Source organism: Hyaena hyaena, unplaced genomic scaffold (genome assembly GCF_003009895.1).
Source record: "Hyaena hyaena isolate Hyena2069 unplaced genomic scaffold, ASM300989v1 scaffold_50, whole genome shotgun sequence".
In the NCBI taxonomy this organism is placed as follows: Eukaryota; Metazoa; Chordata; class Mammalia; order Carnivora; family Hyaenidae; genus Hyaena; species Hyaena hyaena.
Window position 1 is genome coordinate 3,857,051 of NW_024080682.1, and position 20,931 is coordinate 3,877,981.

The 20,931-nt window shown below is 46.5% G+C and overlaps 1 protein-coding gene across 2 annotated transcripts in view; it reads left to right on the plus strand.

Moving 5' to 3' along the window:
* RBM33 (RNA binding motif protein 33) overlaps positions 1–20,931 on the plus strand; it is a 118,373-nt gene that overhangs the window by 15,551 nt on the left and 81,891 nt on the right. For both annotated transcript variants that reach the window (XM_039230666.1, XM_039230667.1), the window contains exons 2-5: positions 3,018–3,096; positions 8,537–8,585; positions 14,474–14,550; positions 16,898–17,210. In XM_039230666.1, coding sequence (XP_039086597.1) covers positions 3,018–3,096; positions 8,537–8,585; positions 14,474–14,550; positions 16,898–17,210 — 518 coding nt within the window. The remainder of the gene's footprint in view (positions 1–3,017; positions 3,097–8,536; positions 8,586–14,473; positions 14,551–16,897; positions 17,211–20,931) is intronic.

Below are 20,931 nucleotides of genomic sequence, written 5' to 3' on the forward strand. Positions count from 1 at the left end.
AGTATGTTGTTAAAATTTCATCTATTAAAGTTTTGGGGTATTTTTTTGCTTTTTATGTTTTTAAAATGTTTATTAATTTATAGAGAGAATGTATGTGCTTGCATGAATGTAGGTGGGGCAGTGAGAGAGGGGAAGAGGGAATCCCCAGTCCGTGCAGGGCTTGAGCTCATGAATGGTGAGATCATGACCTGAGTTGAACTCAGGAATTGCATGCTCAGCTGACTGAGTCACCCAGGCACCCCTCTTTTTGCTTTTTAAAATGTATCTGATCAGACTCTGTGCTGACAGCTCAGAGCCTGGAGCCTGCTTCAGATTCTGTGTCTCCCTCTCTGCCTCTTCCCCTGCTTGTGCGTGTGCTCTCTCTCTCTCGCTTGCCCTCTCTCTCTCAAAAAAGCCACATTAAAATGTGGCTACCTGAAAATATATACGTGACTTGGATTTTATTTCTGTTGTTCAGTTCTCTGTTATCACTATTTCCTTTAAACAGGGTCTTTGTTTTCTGTGGTTAATTTGGAAAAATGTAAACATACACAGAGTATTATAAAAGTATCTTTGGGTCTCCTGGGTGGCTCATTTGGTTAAGTGTCTGACTCTTGATTTTGGCTCAGATCGTGATCTCATGGTTCCAGGTGATTGAACCCTGTGTCAGGCTCTGTAGTGACAGTGCAGAGCCTGCTTCGGATTCTCTTTCTGTCCTTCTCTCTCTCTCCCTCTCCAAATAAATAAGCTTAAAAAGCATATCTTAGGGGCGCCTGGGTGGCTTAGTTGGTTGAGCGTCCGACTTTCGCTTAGGTCATGATCTCGCGGTTCGTGGGTTCGAGCCCCGCGTCAGGCTCTGCTGACTGCCAGCTCAGAGCCTGGAGCCTATTTCGGAGTCTGTATCTCCCTCTCTTCTCTCTCTGACCCTCCCCTGCTCACGCTGTCTCCCTCTTTCTCTCCCCCCCCTCCTAGAGATAAATAAAAATATTAAAAAAACCCCATAAAACCCATATCTTTAATTTTTAGCAAAGCAGAAGTTTTTCCTTTTCATGTAGTTGTAGTAAAAATATATACTGAAAAATTATTTTGTAAAGAAAATACCTTACTAAAATTTAGGATTAAAAAAATTCTAGTCTGTCGGTGATTTTTCATGCTTAATGGTATTCAGTAACTTTGTACCTAATTTTTAAAAATTATAAACAGCAAAAGCGTTTATAATAGTTGCTTGTGGAACTTCTGTATTTTCTTCATTCATTCATTCGTTCATTTGGGTGCTGTGTACTTAACGGTAGTACGTGACAAGGTAGGGTCCCCTAAGCCCTTCCCCTTCTTCAAGGGGTCTGGGATGGAAACTGTGGCGGTCAGGAAATCCTCAGTGTGCTGGGGGGTGAGCTGGGGGCAGGGACTCCCTAGCCCCTGAGGGGCTCCCTTCCTCTTGTGCCCTTGCTGGGGCTGGTGGTCAGCGGGCTCTTACTCTGTGAAAGCCATGTGGACCTTAAGATCCACCACTCAGTTGCTGTGGTCAGAATCATTGTCATACCAGCAAAGGAGCTTGACAAAGTGCCAGCCCCAGTGCCAGCCCCAGCATTAAAGGTGGAAAAGTGGGTGTTACTGTTGAAGTCACAGGAGATGACATGGTCCTCTGTGGGGCCCAGGATGCCCCCCAGTGGCCTGTTTCATCACCTTCTTGATGTCATTGTATTTGGCAGTTTTCTCCAGGTGGCATTAGATCCATGACTGACAGGTTGGGAGCGGTGACACGGAAGGCCATGCCATTGAGCTTCCCGTTCAGCTCAGGGTTGACCTTGCTACAGTCTTGGTGGCACCAGAAGGAGGAGGGGTGATGTTCTGAGCAGCCCCACAGCCAGCACACCACAGCTTCCCAGAGGGGCCATCAGGAGTGGCCTTCTGGTTGGCAGTGATGGCATGGACTGTGGGCATGAGTCCTTCCACAGTGCCAAAGTTGTCCTGGATGACCTTGGCCAGAGGGAGTAAGCAGGTGGGGGTGCAGGATGCATTGCTGACAAGCTTGAGGGGTTGTTATGCTTCTCATGGCTCATGCCCATCCCAAACACAGGACGTCAGTAAAAGAGGCTGAGATGCTGACCCTCTGGGTTCCACCCTGCAGCTTAGTCCCAGCCTTCTCCACAGTGGTGAACATACCACTGGAGCTCACAGTGGACTCAGCATCAGCGCAGCCACCCCACTTCATGTTGACAGGATCTCGCTCCCAGACGATGGAGATGGGCTTTCCATTGAGGGCGAGTTTCCCCCTTCTTAGCCTTGACTGTGCGTTGAACTTGCCCTGGGCAGAATCAGTGGGACATGTAGACCTTCACTGTTGTGTCTCAGGGGTGCAGCGCTCACTGCACAAGAAGTGGCCTTCTGACAAACGGGGGAACAGAGAGCCAGAACTTCTACATCCTAAAATGTCATTTCAGGAGTCCTTGAAAGAAACAAGTTGGTTCAGTACAGATCTTCCTCAACTTACGATGGGCTTATGTCCTGATAAGCCTGTCATAAGGTGAAAATATTGTTAATTTGAAAATGCGTTTAATATACCTAACTTACCATTATGGCTTAGCCTGGCTTACGTTAAATGTGCTCACACGTTCACATGACCTGCAGTTGGGCAAAATCACGTGACACAAAACCTATTTTATAATAAAGTGTTGACCAGTGTATGTAGTGTATTGGATACTGTACCGAAAGTGACACAGAACAGTCTGGGTACAGATGGTGGTTACTCCCTTGCTGGCTTATCCTCCTGATCCCGTGGCTCCTGGGAGCTGCTGCTGCTGCCCTTCCCTGCCCAGCATCATGAGAGAAAGCTTCGGGCTGCATGTTGCTTGCTAGCTTGGGAAAAGACTCAGATTCAGAATTTGAAGTGTGGCTTTTATGGACTGCGTATTGCTTTTGCACCGTTGTGAAGTTGAAAATAGAAGTTAAGCCATTGTTAAGTCAGGGACCATCAGTATTTGAATATGTGTGTCTGTGTTAATTTAGTAAGACTGACTTTTGTGGCTTCTCTTTCACAGATGATGACTTTGACCAGTTTGATAAGCCGGGTGCAGAGCGGTCGTGGAGAAGAAGAGCTGCGGACGACGACTGGGACAGGTGCGGCACGGTGCGGGCTTCCGGGCCGTGCGGGGGCCTGTCCCTGCTGGGCCCCGGCGAGGGCGGGGAGCTTTCCGCTGGGCCCCTGTTCAGGCCTGTTGTCTTCCCTCTCTGTGTTTATATGCGGTGATGGTATCGATCGGTGGACGCCCAGAGCTGTTATTGGAGGGGTCGTGTGCCCGAGTCCTTTCCTTCTGTATCCTACCCAGATTTGGTCAGACTGTAACATCTTTGCCAATTTAATATGTGTAAAATAGTATTATGTATAATTTAAATGTTTATTTCTTGGATTAGTAGCAAAGATGAAACTGTCTTTAGGAACTCACATGGTCTAGAAGTATTTAAAGTATTCGTAGTGGTGACAAGTGTCATGTCCCTCTAGTGATCACTTCTGGCGAGCTGCTCTAGGAGGAGACGGACGTGACTTGAGAAGTATACGGGGCTTAGTCTGGGGGTGGGGTTCTCGAATGAGGATTATTCTCTACACATTTCCTACTGTCTTAAACACTGTGTTGGAAACAAAACCTTACCTTATGGCTGGAGTCAGAAAGGTTAGTATAAAGGTAAATGGGTCTGAACTGAGAAGGGCGACGGTGCTCTGCAGTCACAAGAAACCTGATTGCCGTTGGAAGCCTGCGACGCCCCAGAACACTTCCAGCGCAGTCTGCACTGCACAGTGTACACGGTGCACGCTTAGAGCCTGGGTCACAGTGAGTGTTCTTCAGTGGCCGTGGGCAGAGCCGCAGCAGAACCTCCTGTACAGAGTTGCCCCTGCAGAAATGCTGATAACCAGCTTTGTTTACAGGATGGTGGTGGGGAGCTGAGTAAAGTATAAGGTATATTTTAGTAGTTTACTTACCACTTGGATTTTTCCCTCTGCCAGCTGTCTAGCCCTGTCTGTGTATATTTTTCCCGTGGGTCGTTCGTCTTTTCCTTACTGATTTTAGGGATTGGTTATACTTTCTGAGATTTATTTTTTGTGCTTAGGGATCCCTTCTCTCAGGCTGTGACCTGTGTTCCCTCAAACAGCAGCGTTCAAGTAGATTTTTATAAGTAATAAAATCAAATGGATAATCTGTGTGTAAGCCTGTATGGCTTTTGTTTATTTATTTAAAGCAGTTTTTTAATGTTATTTATTTTTGAGAGAGACTGCATGAGCAGGGAGGAGCAGAGAGTGAGAGAGACAGACAGACAGAATCTGAAACAGGTTCCAGGCTCTGAGAAAGCTGTCAGCGCAGAGCCCGACGCAGGGCTCAGACCCACGAACTGTGAGTTCATGACCTGAGCGAAAGTCGGATGCTTAACCGACTAAGCCACCCAGGCGCCCCTTGATTCTTAACTTTTATTTAGCAGTTTTCAGAATATTGGGCCAGTTCCTTAGCATCAAAGGGGGGTTTTGTTTCTGAATCATTTTCAGCCTACAGAGTGAAGTGCTGCATGTATGTGTTAATCCACTGCAGTTACCGTTTTCATTGATATTGACTTGCTCAGTGTCTGTTCAGGGGGACCGTCAGTTGTCCCGATGTCAGCCGGCTCTCTGCCGTGAGGGAATCAGCTTGTGGCTCGGCTCTGGGACAGGGCGTCACTTCTTGTTCTCCCTGGGGTGACTGGCGGCTGTCCCAGCGCCGTTTATGAACGAGTTCCTCTCCTCGCTCGTTCTCAGTGTGCGTTTGTGTCCAGAGCTTCTGCATCATGTGTATTTCTTTCCTTCTTTAAAAGCATAGGACAGCCTCTTCCACGTACTGTGGATGATGGAGGGAGAACTTTGGAAGTTAAGGGGAAGAGTGAGTCAGAAATTGTTACGATCAGCTCTTGCTGCCATGTCGCATTAATGGTAAATATTTGGAAGAACGTGATGTCATTGTTGAATCAACACTTGAAGTATTTAAGTCTTTTTCAACGATGTGCTTGTATCAGTCTGTATCCGTGCAGGAGAAAGACCACATTCTCAAGGCTTCAACTGAAGCTCATTGGATTGAAGAGGCTTTTACAGAGAGGGTTAAAGAAGCAGCCTGAGTTGGGGAGGTGTGCGGGGAGTAGCAGCGGGCCTGATGGGGAAGAGGGGGCCCCTAGAGCCCGCTTGGGGTTGCGGTGCTTAGCCGCGGGCGGGGCTGGGTTGTGCACATGTGAGGGAGGGGTGCTTCCTCTCCTGCTTTGTAATAGTCCGTTGGGCCGTCCCCTGGGCCAAGGAGCAAAGGCAGGAGAGCCTGCACGCGCCTTCGCAGAGAAGCCCTCCAGTACCTGAGGGGGCAGCTGCGGGAGGGGCGTGGCCTGGAGCGAGGAGGCGCCCAGATAGCGCACTGCTTGTCCTCCCTTACTTCTGGTTTGGAAAGGCTGCGGCCAAGTGGCTGACTTCAGAATACTTGTTTCTTAAAATATCTTTCAGCGTACACCTACTTATTAGGTTCCTTTTTGCGTTTGGTTTTAAGAGAGCGAGCGAGCATGAGAGAGAGATGACAGAGGACCCTGAGCAGGCTCTGTGCAGGGGGCCCGACGCGGGGCTCCACCTCCCGAACCGTGAGGTCACAGCCTGAACCGGCTGCTTAACTGAGCCACCCAAGCACCCTGCTCATTTAATAGAAAAGAATACCTGCTCTCCAAGAGCTGATTGTCTCTAATCTTTTATAGGAAACACTGTGAGAGTGATGATTGGTGAGAGCCCGAGGGAGTCTGGAGGTTGAAGGCAGGCCCCTCCCTACCCAGCCCTGTGCTCCTCTCCTTTGCCCACACAGCTGCCATTGTCGGTGGGGGCGCAACTGCTTGTCTCTTCGGTGTTTTAGTCCTAGTTTTTCGGTATATGAAACTTTATTATTGTCATGTTTTCATCATCAAAACCTAGGCTCTTGCTCTTGCCTTTGAATGAGGCCAAAAGAGAGACATTGGCTACTTTGACGACCTTAAAGCGAACTCTAGGAATGTCACCGATAGCATGATCTTTGTGACCAGATCCTGCAACTGGAACCGCATCATTTTCCTTGATAAAATTCGACCAACCATCTTTGGGTACAAAGGCTGTGATGATTTTGCCGTTCCCGATCAGCTGGACGCTGATGCACTTCCTGACGGCAGAATTTGCCTGTTGGCCTTCAGCCTCTACTTTCCCAGCACGTTGCACTTTGCACGGGAAGCACTCCCACAAAGGCTGGCCTTCGGGGCCGTGCCCAGACGGGCCTCCCTGCCCTGTGGCCGTGCCGCCCCTGCTCTCGTCTGCGGCCGCGGGCTTCCTGGCAGTAGGAGGACTGACCCTTGCGCGTCCTGCTGGCCCCCTGGTCCCCCGGCCGCAGCGATAAAGAGCATCTCTCTGAAAGGATTGACTGGGCTTGGCGCTCTTGCTGGTTCACTGCTTTTGGTGACGGTGTAATTTTGGTAGTGCTTTGTATTTTATAAATTTCCTTCTTTTTGTGTACATCTTTTGTAAGGATCCTACTTGATGACAGTAGGGAAATGCACTTACTTTTGGTGGAGGTGGAGGTGTGTTAGTGGATAGGATTTGGACTCCAGAGCTAGGCCGTCTCGGTTCACCTACTGATGTCACCACTTCCTAGCTGGGTGACCTTGAGCCGATGATTTAACATCTCATTGTCTTTGTTTTCACATTTAAAAAACTGGGGGATGATATAAACATCTATGTAGTGGGGTTGTTATGTCAGCGAGAAAGCTGATACATGGGAACCACATGGCTCCTGGCACGGAATATATTGATTTCATGACTTCTCGAGCTATAATTTGTGTCTGTTGTGGTCGTGTGGGCTTAATCCTTCTGTCTCCCATCCTGCTTTCTTATTTCACGCCGTTGTCTTTGTTAGTCATGGAAGCAACTATTTTCCATCTGTGTACTCTCCACTCATTTATAACTGTCAGTTTTCCTTTATCTTTTTAAAAATGCTTTTGTTTAGGAAAAATAGACCGATTTCCTTCCATATTACATCTTTTGTTAGCAGAAGGTACGGGTAGTTTCTAGATTTTTGTTTGTATAATTACCAGCTCCTTTTTGTATTATGGTTTTAGGCATTCTCAGTGTCCCCTAGGCAGAGCGTGTCACCTTTCATTTTGTCAGAGCGACGGCCTAGCGGGAGGCTTGGCTTCAGAGGGGCGAGTGTATGTATGTTTTGGTCTAGAATCAGTTCTCAAGTGTGTTCTTGTCAGTGTTGTGACTGGGGCCCGTGTTTTTGTCACCCAGAGAGCGTGACTGTAGCACAGACATGCAGACGTCGTGTCTGAGAGGCGACTAAGTGGTCTGTGGGAGTGTCGGAGGGAGTGCGGTGGTTCTCTGTCACATCTGTCTAGTCACACAGGCCGGCGACAGTCCCCGCGGGCCAGCTCTTGTCCCGGGTCTCCCGTTGCTGGGTGATGTCGGGCAGGTTGTTTAATTGCTTGGCCCTGTTTTCTTCATCTATAATATGAAGGTAAAGGATTTATACAGGGTCACCTGAGATAACAAAAAAGGTGTTCAGTGCATGAGTGAAAGGATTTCTCGAGTTGTTTCTAGTTCTAAAAGTACATAGAAACACCCGTTCCTGTAGTAACTCCTGCATTCTTGGTATCCTGCTGTTCTGCAAAGTAGCACATTGCAGTAAACACGGTTTTTGGGTAAAATAATGCTTAAAACCTACAGAACTTACAGAAATTTGTAACCAGAGTGCTGATACAAAAGAGTAACAGCCCTAATAAGAACATTGGTGCATTTGCACCTAAGAAATGCAGTCTGATTTTCTCCTTCTAGATGTTGTCCTTAAAAGGCATTTGTTCTGTAGACCGTGGGTTCCCCAGAACCCAGAATGTGATTCAGGGGTGGCTGTCTTCTCCACCAGCCAGCCGACCAGCAAAACCCATGCCGCGGGGAGCATCTTTAGCTTTCGGGTCTAGTAAAGCTTTCTGAGCTAACCGTGCCAGTCCCTTGGGAGCGTGCCACGCTCACCGAGAGCGTCCGAGCGCGCTCGCAGTCGCCGTGGCTTCCTCGTGCGTGCTCGTCAGCATCGCCCTCCGCGGCTCTTCGGTTGCTGCAGTGCTGTGAGCCTCAGATGGGCTCTCTGGTCTGCGTTTAATTTTCCTGGTTAATAATGTTGGGCGTCTTTTCTTACTTCGTCGTAGGTGTTTTTAAGGCAGGGAAAGGCCCAGGTGCTCCCTGTTTTAGTCTTCCTTTCCGGCTTACGAAGCAGGTCCGGCAAGTGCACACCTCCCGCTGACCTGAAACCCGGGGGACCCAGGTCTGTGGGAGCCGCCTCCTGCAGAGGGCCCCCCCCCCCCCGCCCCGCTCTGAAGAGACCACAGGTGCCCTCGTATTTGGACGGACGTTTTCATTACTAGGGAAGGGACAGGAAGGCATAGCGACCTGCATGGGACAGTGCCCCCGCCCCAAGTCACAGCTAGTCTCCCAGTGACCTGCAGACCTGCACGCTGTAGGGGTAATGCACTGAGCTGCCTGTTTTTTTCTCCCCAGTGAACTCGAAGATGACTTACTTGGAGAAGACTTGCTGTCTGGCAAAAAGGTAAGCAGTCAAGGTCTCGTGGAAACCCACCTGCAGGTGCTTCACTGCGCTTAGCACAGAGGGGGCCGTCTCCTGCGTGGAGTGCGCTGCCGGGGGCTGCATGCACATCCACGTGGTGTGATTTGAATTCTCTTTTTTTTTTTGAATATTTATTTTTGAGAGAGAGAGAGAGAGACCTGGAATGTGAGCAGGGGAGGGGCAGAGAGAGGGAGACACAGAATCCAAAGCAGGCTCCTGGCTCTGAGCTGTCTGCACATGAACCCTGAGATAATCACCTGAGTTGAAGTTGGATGCTTAACTGACTGAGTCACCCATGTGCCCCAGAAATGCTAAATTTTTAAGAATTTATTAAGAATTAAAAACACTTGGCTGTTCTTTCTAAATATCAAGGTAGTTTTTTATGCTCAGTTTTTTTTTTAAAATTTATTTTGAGAGCGGGCACAAGTGGGAGAGGGACAGATTGAGGAGAGAAAGAATCCCAAGCAGTCTCCACGCTGAGCTCCAACCTGGAGCTGTGATACGGGGTTTGAACTCACGAACCATGGGATTATGACCTGAGCTGAAGTCAGATGCTAACTTGAGCCATCCACGCGCCCTGTGCTTAGTTTTTTAAAGTTTTAAGATTGTGGTGGCTTCTAATTGTCCATTGTTCTTACATGTAAATAAGCTCATTATACTTTTAAGTGATAAAGTCACGTTATTTGATATATCAGATCTGATTGATTATATTTTCTTTTTATACTCATTTATAGTATAGTAGATGAAGATCTTCTAGAAGAAAGTAACAGTGTTGCCATTTTCTTGTAACTTATTATGTTGCATTATTAGCTTTTTTGCTCTTATGTGAATTTGTTGTAGGATTCTTTTAAAGCCACTTTCCTTTCTCTGTCCTGTTTCTTACTGCATTATTGGCCTACAAGTTGCCTGGCTTCAGTCTACCTCAACTTTTCCTCATTTAAGTGGCTCTCATCACCTGTAACTCTAAGTAAGAATTAATGTAGTTACTATAAATCCACATGATCCGATGTAAGTAAATGGGGAAAAATCAAAATATTGGAAGTGAAAAACCAGTGAGATTGTGCCTCAGCCCATCCATGTTTGAGAGTCTCAGGCTCTGGCCTCAGGGTGTGACTTGGGCTCCTGTGCTTGCTGTGTCATGGTCACAGAGAAAAAGTGTGTCATGGTCACAGAGAAAAAGTGCTACTGTTTTCTTTCAGACTCAGTGAATTAATTTCCACATCTTTGAAATGCTCTTACTGTACTTGGGAGTTCACCACCTTAATGTAAAAACACGTTTTTTCCTTTGTAATTATTTCAGATACTTGAGAGAATAATACTAATTGGATGTGAAAATATTTAGATGTAGTAAGGTATTTTTTACGTGAAATTGGATTTCCATCCTTGGGCTAGCCAGGATGTGTTTCTTTTTTTTTTTTTAATTGTTTTTTTTATTTATATCTGAGAGAGAGAGAGAGAGAGAGAGACAGCATGAACAGGGGAGGGTCCGAGAGAGAAGGAGACACAGAATCCGAAACAGGCTCCAGGCTCTGAGCTGTCAGCACAGAGCCCTACGTGGGGCTCGAACCCTCGAATCATGAGATCATGACCTGAGCCGAAGTTGGACGCTTAACCACCCAGGCGCCCCGTTTGCCCTGTGTTTCTATCAGGAGGTCCTACCAGCCCTAAAAACTGCTTTTGGTTCCCCCATCATTTGTCTCCATCTGATGAGAAGTTTGGTCTGGTCTCTTCAATAAAGATGGAAAAGTGTTATTTGGTGTGGATAGTAATGTTGACCATTCTGGGGGTGTAGTCTCACTTTATCTTATTGGATTAGTTAATTTGTATGACTCGGTCTCCTTTGTTTTTGTCTTTTTGTTAATGTTTATTTTTGAGAGAGAGAGCTCATGCACAAGGGAGGGGCAGAGAGAGAGAGAGAGAGAGAGACAGAGGATTGGAAATGGGCTCTGCCCAAGCCCACTGTGGGCTCGAACCCCTGAACAAGGCAAGACCATGACCTGAGCTGAAGTCGGATGCTTAACCAACTGAGCCACCTGGGCACCCCTCGGTCTCCTTTCTGATGGAGGAGGAATGCGTGAGGGTGGCAGCCGGATGCTTTCTGTCTCAGTAGCAGGGCCCTCCTCCATTTCGGCCGGTTTGGAAGTTTACTTTGGAACAGCGTATGTACTCTCTCCTTTCCTAGCGGTGTACCTTGTAGGAATCCAAGAGCGCAAATGTATTGAAAAAGAAATAATGAAAAAAATAGATATAAGCCCCAATGGCTGACATTTTGCCATGTTTCTTATATTGTTTTCCATATGTTTTGAAGCATAACTTAATATTATCTACGAAGACCCTGCTTTTTAATTTAGCATCGTGTCCTTGGCATGTTCCCCTTGTCCTTCAGCGGGTCTCATTTTATGATGGCCACGTAATGGTTTTGTGTGTGCACGCTGTAGCGTATACAGCCGTTCCTCCGTTCACTGAGGTGGTTTCTGGCTCACTGCTGTGACTTCAAAATAAGCCCAGCTTTTCCTGAGCACTGGGAAGCACGTGTGAAAGACAGGGGAGCCGAGTAGCAGGTACCTGCCTGCGCGGGCGTCTGGCTCTGCGGGCTTCAGGGCAAGGCGGTTGCTTCGGCGTTGCCCACTCCGCTTCCTGAATTATTTTGAAGTGAGTCTCAGACATTAGCATAGTGTGTGTGTGTGTGTGTGTGTGTGTGTGTGCGCGCGTGTGTGTGTGTGTATAAAAGTTTATTTCGAGAAGAGAGAAATCCAAGCAAGGCCTTGTGCTTTCGCCGCAGAGCCCGGCCAGGGCCCTGTGAGATCATGACCTGAGCTGAGATCAAGCGTTAGACGCCTGACGGAGCCGCCCGGGCTCCCCATGATGATATTTTAACGTACACGGGTTACTGTGCTTTTGAAATTCTTGTCTTTGAGCGTTTCGGGCCGGGAGAATCTGGCCTGAGGGTGTGTGCATCGGGGCGTTGCCCAGTCCTCTCCCCGCCGCCCCCCCCCCATTTCCCAGCTCTGCCATCACGTGTCCTTTAAACTCTGTCCGGCAGGTAGATGAAGAGCGACTTCTAGTTAGTTTACATTGTATTTGTTTGGTGTCTAGTGAGAAGGAATATTTTGCTGGGTGTGTAGTTAAGAATTCGTTGTTACAGGTGCACTGTGTCACCCCCACTCAAGTCCCCACGAAACGTAGGGAGATGTAGCTTCATCTGGGGGGGAGAGAGAGAGAGAGAGAGAGAGAGAGGCAGGCTCCTGGGCTGGGGGGCCGGAGGGCTGCACAGGCACGTACCGACTAACGGGGCCGTGTCAGACGGACAGGGGCAGCCAAGCACAAGTTCGTTGGTGTCAAGAAGGGAGACCGTTAGAGTCAAGTTTCAAACCTAGGACAGAAAGGAAAGGTTGGCCGACTCCAGAATGAAGCCGGCCGGTGGGGCCCAGCTGGAGCTCTGGGACGTGGGGGGCTCTGGGGCCCGGGCGCCGGCCAGCCTGTGACTCCCTTTCAGCTCTGCGGTACCTTGGCAGCCGTGCCCCAGGCCGACTCTGGTCCGCAGGCTCAGATCCGCCTTCTGGGGGTGCCGGCGCAGCTTTTTCTTTCCTCTTGTCTCCCCCGGATGGGGGGGTGCTGCTGGTTCTGAGGGACTCCCGTAGCATTCCGAGCCCCTTCTTGCCCCTTCTCGCACTGGCTGGGGGGCGTGCCCTGCCCTCTGCGGAGCGCCCAGAACAGAGTCTGGAGTCCTCCAGCCATTCCACCCTCTTCTCAGGAAGCACGCGGGTGGCCCCGTTCTTTGGGATGCAGTAGCTCTCCGCCCCTGCTCTGCCAGCTAAGTGGGTGCTGGGCCCTCGCTCCCGTGCGCGTCACTTACCGCACTCAGACCCGCAGGTAGCGGCTGGTTGCCGCCAGGGCCCGTCACAGCGTATATTCCACTTTGTGTGTGTTTGGTGAATTGTTTATTGGTTCACGGAGTTTTGACAAGTACTTAAAATTTTAAAAAACTCAAAGAAGCAGCCTCTTATAGAATGTAACTTGGCTTTCACTGAATTGTTAATTTTTAAAGATTTTCTGTGGTTTTACTTAGTAAATTGGGCAGCCGCACTTAGGCAGGCCTGGCTCGTCTCCTTTGGGGGAGGACGGATTCTGTGGGCAACGAAGCAAAACTTGATTTTGGCTGTTAAGCAGTCTATTTCTTTTTCATACAGATCCACCCTCCCTTCAAGTAAACTATGGGCCTGAGTTAGGTTTTTTTTTGTCTTGTTACTGTGTCAGCCATTAGTTAGAGTTCCTTGAGACGAGCAAGGACTACTGAAATTCATATTTTCTTGCTTATGTCAGAAATACTACAATGAAGAGTGTATAGACAAGTTGGAAAAAGCTATTTTTACAAGCTATAAAATGTTAGGAAAAGACTGCTTGCTGGTTTCATCTTTAGAAAATTAAGTCTTTTTCTTTTTCTCTGTCTTTACTTTTTTTTCATAACGCATGTGTTCGAGGGGCTTCTTTTGAGGGGATAGTAGTTTGTGTGTACCACGAAAGTACTTGGACTAGGGAAGGAGGGTGTGAAGAACCCCCCCCGCCCCCCCGCCTGAGTGTAAGGCACTGGTGTGTATGTAACGGAACGACCCTGGGTGTGTAAAGCTGAGCCGTTGAAACACTAGGGTGCCTCTGCCCACCGGTGTGGTGAGCACGCAGCCCTTTTAGGAGCAGGGCTGGGACCCGGGCTAGGCATGCTGTTTTCACGTGTCATCTCTGTTGGACAGACCAGTTTTATTTTATTTCCTTACCATTTCAATCTGGTGATCCAGGTATTTAAAATCTGCTTATTTCTAAAATTCCACTTTTTTTTTTTTTGTTTAAAAAAACCTTCAGATTTTGGATACTGTTAAATTTAGTCAAGTCTTTCTTAAGTTTTTATTTGAATTTCTGCTAACATACAGGGTTATACTAGATTCAGGTGTGCAGTGCAGTGCAGTGAGTCGGCACTGGCATACATCACTCATGTTCGTCACAGCAGGTGCGCTCTGCATCCCGTCACCTGCTTCCCTGGCCCTCAGCCGTCCCCGTGTTCACTGTAGCTAAGAGTCTGTTCCTTGTCTCTCTCATTTTCCCCCCTTGTTTCTTTTTTTAAAGTTTTAAAAAATTTTTTTGAGAGAGGGGTAGTACAGAGAGAAGGAGAGATGGAATGCCAAGCAGGCTGTACATCATCAGCGCAGAGTCCGATGTGGGACTCGAACTCATATGACCTGAGCTGAAGTTAAGAGTCAGATGCTTAACTGATTGAGCCACCCAGGCACCCCTGTTTGTTTTGTTTCTTAAGTTCCACATACAAGTGAAATAAAATTTAGTCAAATATTAAAGGTATACAAAAAAATATTTGTCGGATATTCCCAAAGGACTCTTCCCTTTTCCTTTTTCGTTGGATTTAGAATAAATGTGATTATTAGGCTTGTTGTTTCTTAAAACCCAAAATTTTTATTTTTGAGAGAGATTATTTTTGCGAGAGAAAGCATGTGAGTGGGGAAGGGGCAGGGCAGGTGGGGGTGGGGACAGAGGATCCGAAGTGGGCTCTGTGCTGACAGCAGAGAGCCCGATGAGGGGCTCAAACTCATGAGCTGAGAGATCAGGTCCTGGGCTCAAGCTGGATCCTTAATTGACTGAGCCCCCCTGGTGCCCCAGACTTGTCGTTTCTCTCCTTGCTCACTCCGCATGTGAGATGTGTCTGGGGAGACAGCTGTGCGTATGTGATTCAGCGGGTTCTATCGGAGCAGGAATGGGTTCTAATAACAAGGTGAGAAAACAGCCAGCCAGTGTAACTTTGCACATTTGTAACGGGTCTTTTTATGGGAGCGGCATGCACTAATTACATTTCTTATTTTAATTAGAATCAGTCGGATTTATCAGATGAAGAGCTGAATGATGATCTTTTACAAAGTGATAATGAAGATGAAGAAAATTTCAGGTATTCCATGTTAGCTCATTAAAATTTGTCTGTAACTAAATTGCTACTGATTGTAATTTATAATTATAATGGGATATAATTGATAACATGATACTATATCTTAACATTATTTTAAGCGGGATATTAATATATTTCTGTAAGTAGGTATTGGTCTTGCACTTGATGGCCTGTGTAAGTTGTGTTGAGCGCAGATGACGAGAGCTTAGGAAAGGTGTGTACTGAGCTCCTTCATTTGGACGGAGGCAGAGGCCTCACACTCAGTACTGTCCTTGCGGTTTGATGTTGCTACTTTTGTTTTTATTTTAGGTCATTTTTATTTATACATAATCTGTTGACTAAGAATTGCCATTTTGAAAATTCCTTTGGACTTTAGACTCTGATTTGACTATGTGAATGTAATTGTTTTAGTGGGTGTAGTTACTTCAGTCTTTTTTGACTGCATTAACAAAACACTGTGGACTAGGTAGTTCGTAAACCACAGAAATTTCTTTCTCAAAGTCCTGGGGGCCAGGAAGTCCAAGGTTAAGGCACTGGCATGGCCAGTTTCTAGTTTCTCATTCACAGATGGTCTCTTCTCGCTGGCCCTCCCTAGGTGGGAGGGTGAGGGAGCTCTCTGGGGTCCCCCTGGAACAGCTCCGTCCTTCTGACCTGAGGCCCCGCCTCCAGGCACCATCACACTGAGGGGTGGGGATTCAGCAGATGTGATTCTGGGGGACGAGAACATCCGGTCCCCAGGAGCACGGATGTCTCTGTTGCTGGTGCAGTAAGCTCCGTTAGAAGAGGGGAAGTGATATCTAGAGCACTTTGTAGTAGTGCGATGTCCCGGTTTTATGAGAAAACCTTTATCATGAAAACCTCAAGAGACCTCTGTCGTTAACACACATGTGCCGTTCATTATCGGGCTACAGACCTGTGGCTGCTCTTCTAACAGGAAGTAAGTGTTTTGGATAGAAATGCAGTTTTCAGTTAGTGTATGCTACCAGTAAGTTTCCCAGCAGTGTTCTGTGACATCATTATTGTAGTTTGATCTTTTGAGTTAAGTTTGTCCTTCAAATGTGGCAGTTTGCAGTTTTTAGCCAAGTCATATCTTCAAGTCCGTGTGACATACTTGTGTTTCTTGTTAGGATTAGTATTTTGTTAATGTGTGCACCCAGGTCTGTGCACATTTTCCACTCCAAGTACTGTCTTGGAGCTTACTGTTTGGCACACAGCTGTTGTGAGTTAATAGGTTGAGTAAAATTTTTTTACTATTTTATTTTAGTTTTTTGAGAGACAGTGCATACACGTGCAGGCGGGGCAGAGGGAGAGCGGGGAGACTCTCAAGCAAGCTCCACGCTCAGAACAGAGCCTGACGTGGGGCTCCGTCTCCTGACAGTGAGAGCATGACCTGAGCCAAAAGCAAGAATTGGACGCTTAACTGACTGAGATACCCAGGCACCCTGATTTTTTTTTTTTTGAGGTTTTAAAACCCCTCTGTGTTCTTTTACCCAAATTATAAACTGATTTTTTTGAAGTTGTGACTAGTGCAAATTTTATTTGTTTGAACACTGACATATTTTCACACACATTTTTAATATTTTGATTTTTTAAATTTATAATTTACATAAGAGATTTAAAAAGAACAGATTGTTCTTAAAATTCCATCTGTAATTTTCTTTCTTTTTTCTTCCTTTTTTTTTTTTTAACAGTTTGTATATCTTTTATTTTTAAATTTCTGTTTTTTTAAATTTTAGTTAACATGCAGTACTATATTGGTTTCAGGAGTAGAATTCAGTAATTCATTACTTCCATACAGCACCCAGTGCTCAGCAGAACAAGTCCGTCCTTTAGTACCTGTCACCCAGCTAGCCCATCCCCCACCCACCCCCCTCCCTCAACCCTCAGTTTGTTCTCTATCATTAAGAGTCTTGTGGTTTATTTCCTTCTCCTTTTTTTGTGTGATTTTCTGTTTCTAGAGTAATACTGGCATTTTTACTTCGGTATCTTGGAAAATAGTTCCCATCCTTTTTACCCTGGAATTTAGAATGAAATACAGTCTGTTTGTTTTCAGTCCTAGAGTTTTGCCAGTCAGACTTGTTTCCCCATCTGCTTGATCTGTTTCCTTTGGGCCAGAATCCTGCGTCTGACGATGGTGCAGCTGCTGCGCGCCCTAGGGGGGTGTGTTGCGGGCCTAGCCAGGCACACAGAGCTCTGTGCAGTCGGGGTCGGAGGAGGGTATGTCTTTCTGTCACCGGGACAGCTTTTCAGCAGTCATGCTAGAAGTCTCTGTAACCATTCGTTCATGGAGTGACTTAATTTTGAGCTTCACTCTGATGGGCACCTTTCTTTTTGTTTTTGTTGTCTTTAGTTCTCAGGGTGTCACCATTAGTCTGAACACCACATCTGGCATGGTCACGTCATTTGAACTGTCTGACAACACGAACGACCAGTCTGGGGAACAGGAGTCCGAGTATGAGCAAGGAGAGGACGAGCTTGTTTATCACAAGTCCGGGGGATCGGAACTGTATGCTCACGAGTACCCGGAGGAAGGACAGTACGAAGGCCATGGCGCTGAGCTGACGGAGGACCCCATCGAGTATGTGGAGGAGCCGGAGGAGGGGCAGCTGTACAGTGATGAAGTGTTAGACATCGAGATCAATGAGCCCCTTGATGAATTCACAGTGAGTCTCTTTCCTTTGTGTGGCCGAAGATAACCTGGCTGCCTGGGCATGGGTTTCTGGACTGATTTGAAATCTATTTCCCTCCCTCGGGAGGGAGGGAAATTAGACCTTATTATCACTGTCTGCCAGTTTCTTTATCTGAGCTATGACAAAGTTTGTGTTGACAGCTTGTTTGGCTGGAGGTAATGCCCCTTTGTCATTCTGGAAGGCTGCACAGAAACGTGACCTTGAGGATTGCACCTTAAGGAAGAAAACAGCTTTGTGTGGTGCAGATACACTGTCAATTGTTAGAAGTACTTAATGCAGAGCTTTTATCCAGGCTTTAGACAAGATCTGATAAAGTCCTTCCAAGGTGAAAAGATTATTGACCTGCTAAAGACATCTTTAAGGTGCTAATATTCCACAGTGATTGATGTCCTGTTCATTCATCCTTTTTTGTAACTGAAAACTGTCTAAACATGAATAAAGAGATTGGAGGTTAGTTTTGGAAATGTCACACGTAATTTGTTATCTGTGATCAGGAAGCAGAGATTGTGCTGATTTCTATTTCAGAAAGATGGTTTTGATAAGTAGCTTTTTAAAAAGTTGAACTGTCAAGAGAGGAAAAGGTGCTAGTGGAAGATTGCTCATCTGTCTTAGTGATTCATCCTTAAGAGAGATTTGTTTTTAAAACTAGCATTAATGAAATCTATGTGGGAAGGACGTGATAGTCACCATAGAATCTTCAGGCTTTCACGATACTGAAATTCCACTGAGAGGCCATGTCACCTGCTGCCGGGCAGGACCCGGTGGAGACGTGCACAGTTAGGGGTAATAGCGTTGCCTTATTCTCTTAATGTTTTTATTCAGTGGAAGTGTGCTTTTGAGAAAAAATGTCAAAATCTGAATTTTGGTCATTGGTCATACGTCTATATAAACGCGAATAATTTTGAGAAGGATTGTTTATGTGGAACCTTAGAATATTTAGTTCTAATCATGATTGTGTTTATGTATCTCGGTAGTTATTAAGATTTGATTCTTTTTGAATGCGTTCTCTTAATGGAAAAATGCTTGTAGTTTTGGTAAATAAAAGCATCTAACAGGCATCATGGGTACTTGTTCTTTTGATAACGGTAACAGTTGGGTTTAGTAGTAAGTCCTTCACTGTGTGGACAAGGGCTGTTAGGTTTACTGGTGTGTTTGTATACTGTCTGAAAGTGGGGTTACTGTACATTTAAAATGACTTAAAAATTAAGCCAAGCTCTTTTAAAAATGGACCTACTTATTCCCTTGGTTAGAGCATTTTATTATCCCTGCTATTTGCTGGTAAGATAAGATGATTGGTTAGTCATATGTGAGTCCTTTTCCCTTGTAAATTCAGCAGCTCAGCAAATCTTCACTGATGTCCAGGCACTGGGGGCACAAATTTTGCTAAAATATGAGACATGAAGTGTGGCCCCTGCCTTCTGTGAACTTAGAATTTGGTGGAACAGATCAGTGTGGAAAGTGCTTGACAGCACAGATGTGCCTGGCCGCCTAGGAGATATTTCCCACCGTGGCATTCTGGCAGAACTTGTTGTAGAGAGAATTCTCACAAGTGAGGACTTTCTCTCTCTTGTGTTCCGTTGTCAAACCAGAGGTTACATTTAGGCCCCTGGTTGTATAAAGTCCAACTTAGTTACCCAACTTGTTGTCATCTAAGAGTCTGGTATCAAGAAGAAAAAAAAATGTGGCAACTCAAGATTTAAAAAAAATCATGAACAATGTTGCTTAGAGTTTTTGAAAGTGTCCTGATATTTCCACAGGGAGCTGTCCTGTGAGGTGAGGTGAAGTAGGGAAGTGTCCTGTGAACAGGGCCAGCTCACCCCCCCGTACCTCTACCTGTGGATTTATAGCCGTGGCCATTCTTTTCTCTCTTCCCTGTGTTTTTAAAATTGCTGGTTTCTGCATAGTTATCATGGTGGAGTCTGGCATTACCTTTGCTTTGGATGGAGGACCTAGATGGCCTTGAACCGTGCGGCATGCTTCTCCCACCCCCGCCGCGAGGGGCCGCCAGGTCGGCAGTGGTGCACAGTGCATTCGCGATTAGATGAACAAATGCAGGAGTAGATTGCCTACCTGTGTGTCCCGGTGGTGTTTTAGTTGATGAAAGGGTTTATTTCACTGTGGTTCATGTCATGTCCTAGTTAGGATTTGTTAACTTGCATTAATTCCCAGGCTAGACTTGACCTCTGTGACATGCAGAGCACGAGCACATTCGGTCTTTTCGGGCTCGCTCTAAACATCACATGGAAGGGCTAACTGGGAGTGGAGTCATAAAACCACAGAATTTTACAATTGGGAGGGGCTTCTACTAATGAGGAAAGTGAGGTCCACATTTAGAAGTTGGTGGAACAGCTCAGTGTTCTCTCCTGTCACGCTCAGTAGTAAGACGTTCCTTAGGTTTTATCATTTCACCATTGCTGTTCTCGAGAGTGATTTGGGATTTGATTTAAAAACTTGTACTCTCGTATTAAGAAAAGATTTATATCGCTTTTTTATTTAACAAAATACTAGAAAATTGTTGGGTGATTTATACTTTTAAGCATAATCCATTTAGAACCTTTGAAATGAACATGGATTGAGATTTCTTAAAACGCTGTTCTGTAAAAACAATTTCATATCGATAATTTATGTGAAGGGTAGCAGGTTGTTGTTTCCTGGTGCGAATCCAGCGACACAGACTGTGCTCCATTGTACGTTACCTGGAAATTTTGAGTAGTGCCGTCGGGCCTCCTCTGAAATCTGACAGTTGTGCTGTCAGTGACTTGAGGGTAGTGGCGGTTTCTCTTCTTGATAGGATGCGAACAGTTTCTTCTCGAGAGTAAAATGCAGTGTGTTCACATAGTCTTCAGAGACATTTGTGGGATGTAAGATGGTTTGTCACCTTGAATGCAGCTGCTTTCCTTGGGCGTTCGAGGTGCGGCCCTTGTCTGCCCCGCGGTAGCATGTTCAGACTCTGTCCGTGCCACCCACGGTGATTTCAGCCAGTGACCAGGGCCGCTGGGAAGTTCAGCTCCCTGCGGAGGATCAGATGTCCTTGTTCCTTGTTAGTGCTGTCTGTAGAAGCCCTTCTTTCTCTTGAGTGGTCTTTAGACAGCTCATCTGCCTCCCTCCATATGCCCTTCAAGGGACGCCTGCCTGCTGACGTGCCCCTTACATTTCCTACGAAGCGGGAGTCACCCCTCTAAGTCAAGGCATGGACTGACGGAGAAACAGATTCTAATGTGATTGCTGATAAAGCTCTTGTGTTGAATTGAATGGTTCATACTTTTGTTGCCTTCTGTTGCTGGTTCGGGTTTGGCATGATCTCGGCCCCCTTGCTGCCGCTGAGCTGCGCTGTGTGAGCATATGCACGCCCTTTTTAAGAGGACTTTTCCTTCGTGCTTGTTTTAAGTTGCGCTAATTGTCAGGGCGCTTGGGTTTGAAGCAGCTATGCCACTAACCTCAGCGGCCGGGCCAGCATACCGCCCTCTGTTCTCTTGAACACAGGGGAGGGCACGTCCTGTGTTTGTGCGGGGCGCTTTCTGCCTAGTCAGGCGATTGTCATAGTAAAAGCTGCTAAAATAATTAAGCATGAGTCATGATGAAAAGTGCTTTTAAAAACCCAAAGCTCTATGAGAAAACCCTATTTTCTCTTTAATGGCTGTTAGGATGAAGAGTACTTGCAGGCCTGCGGGCAGCCGGGGCTGCCAGAGCAGGA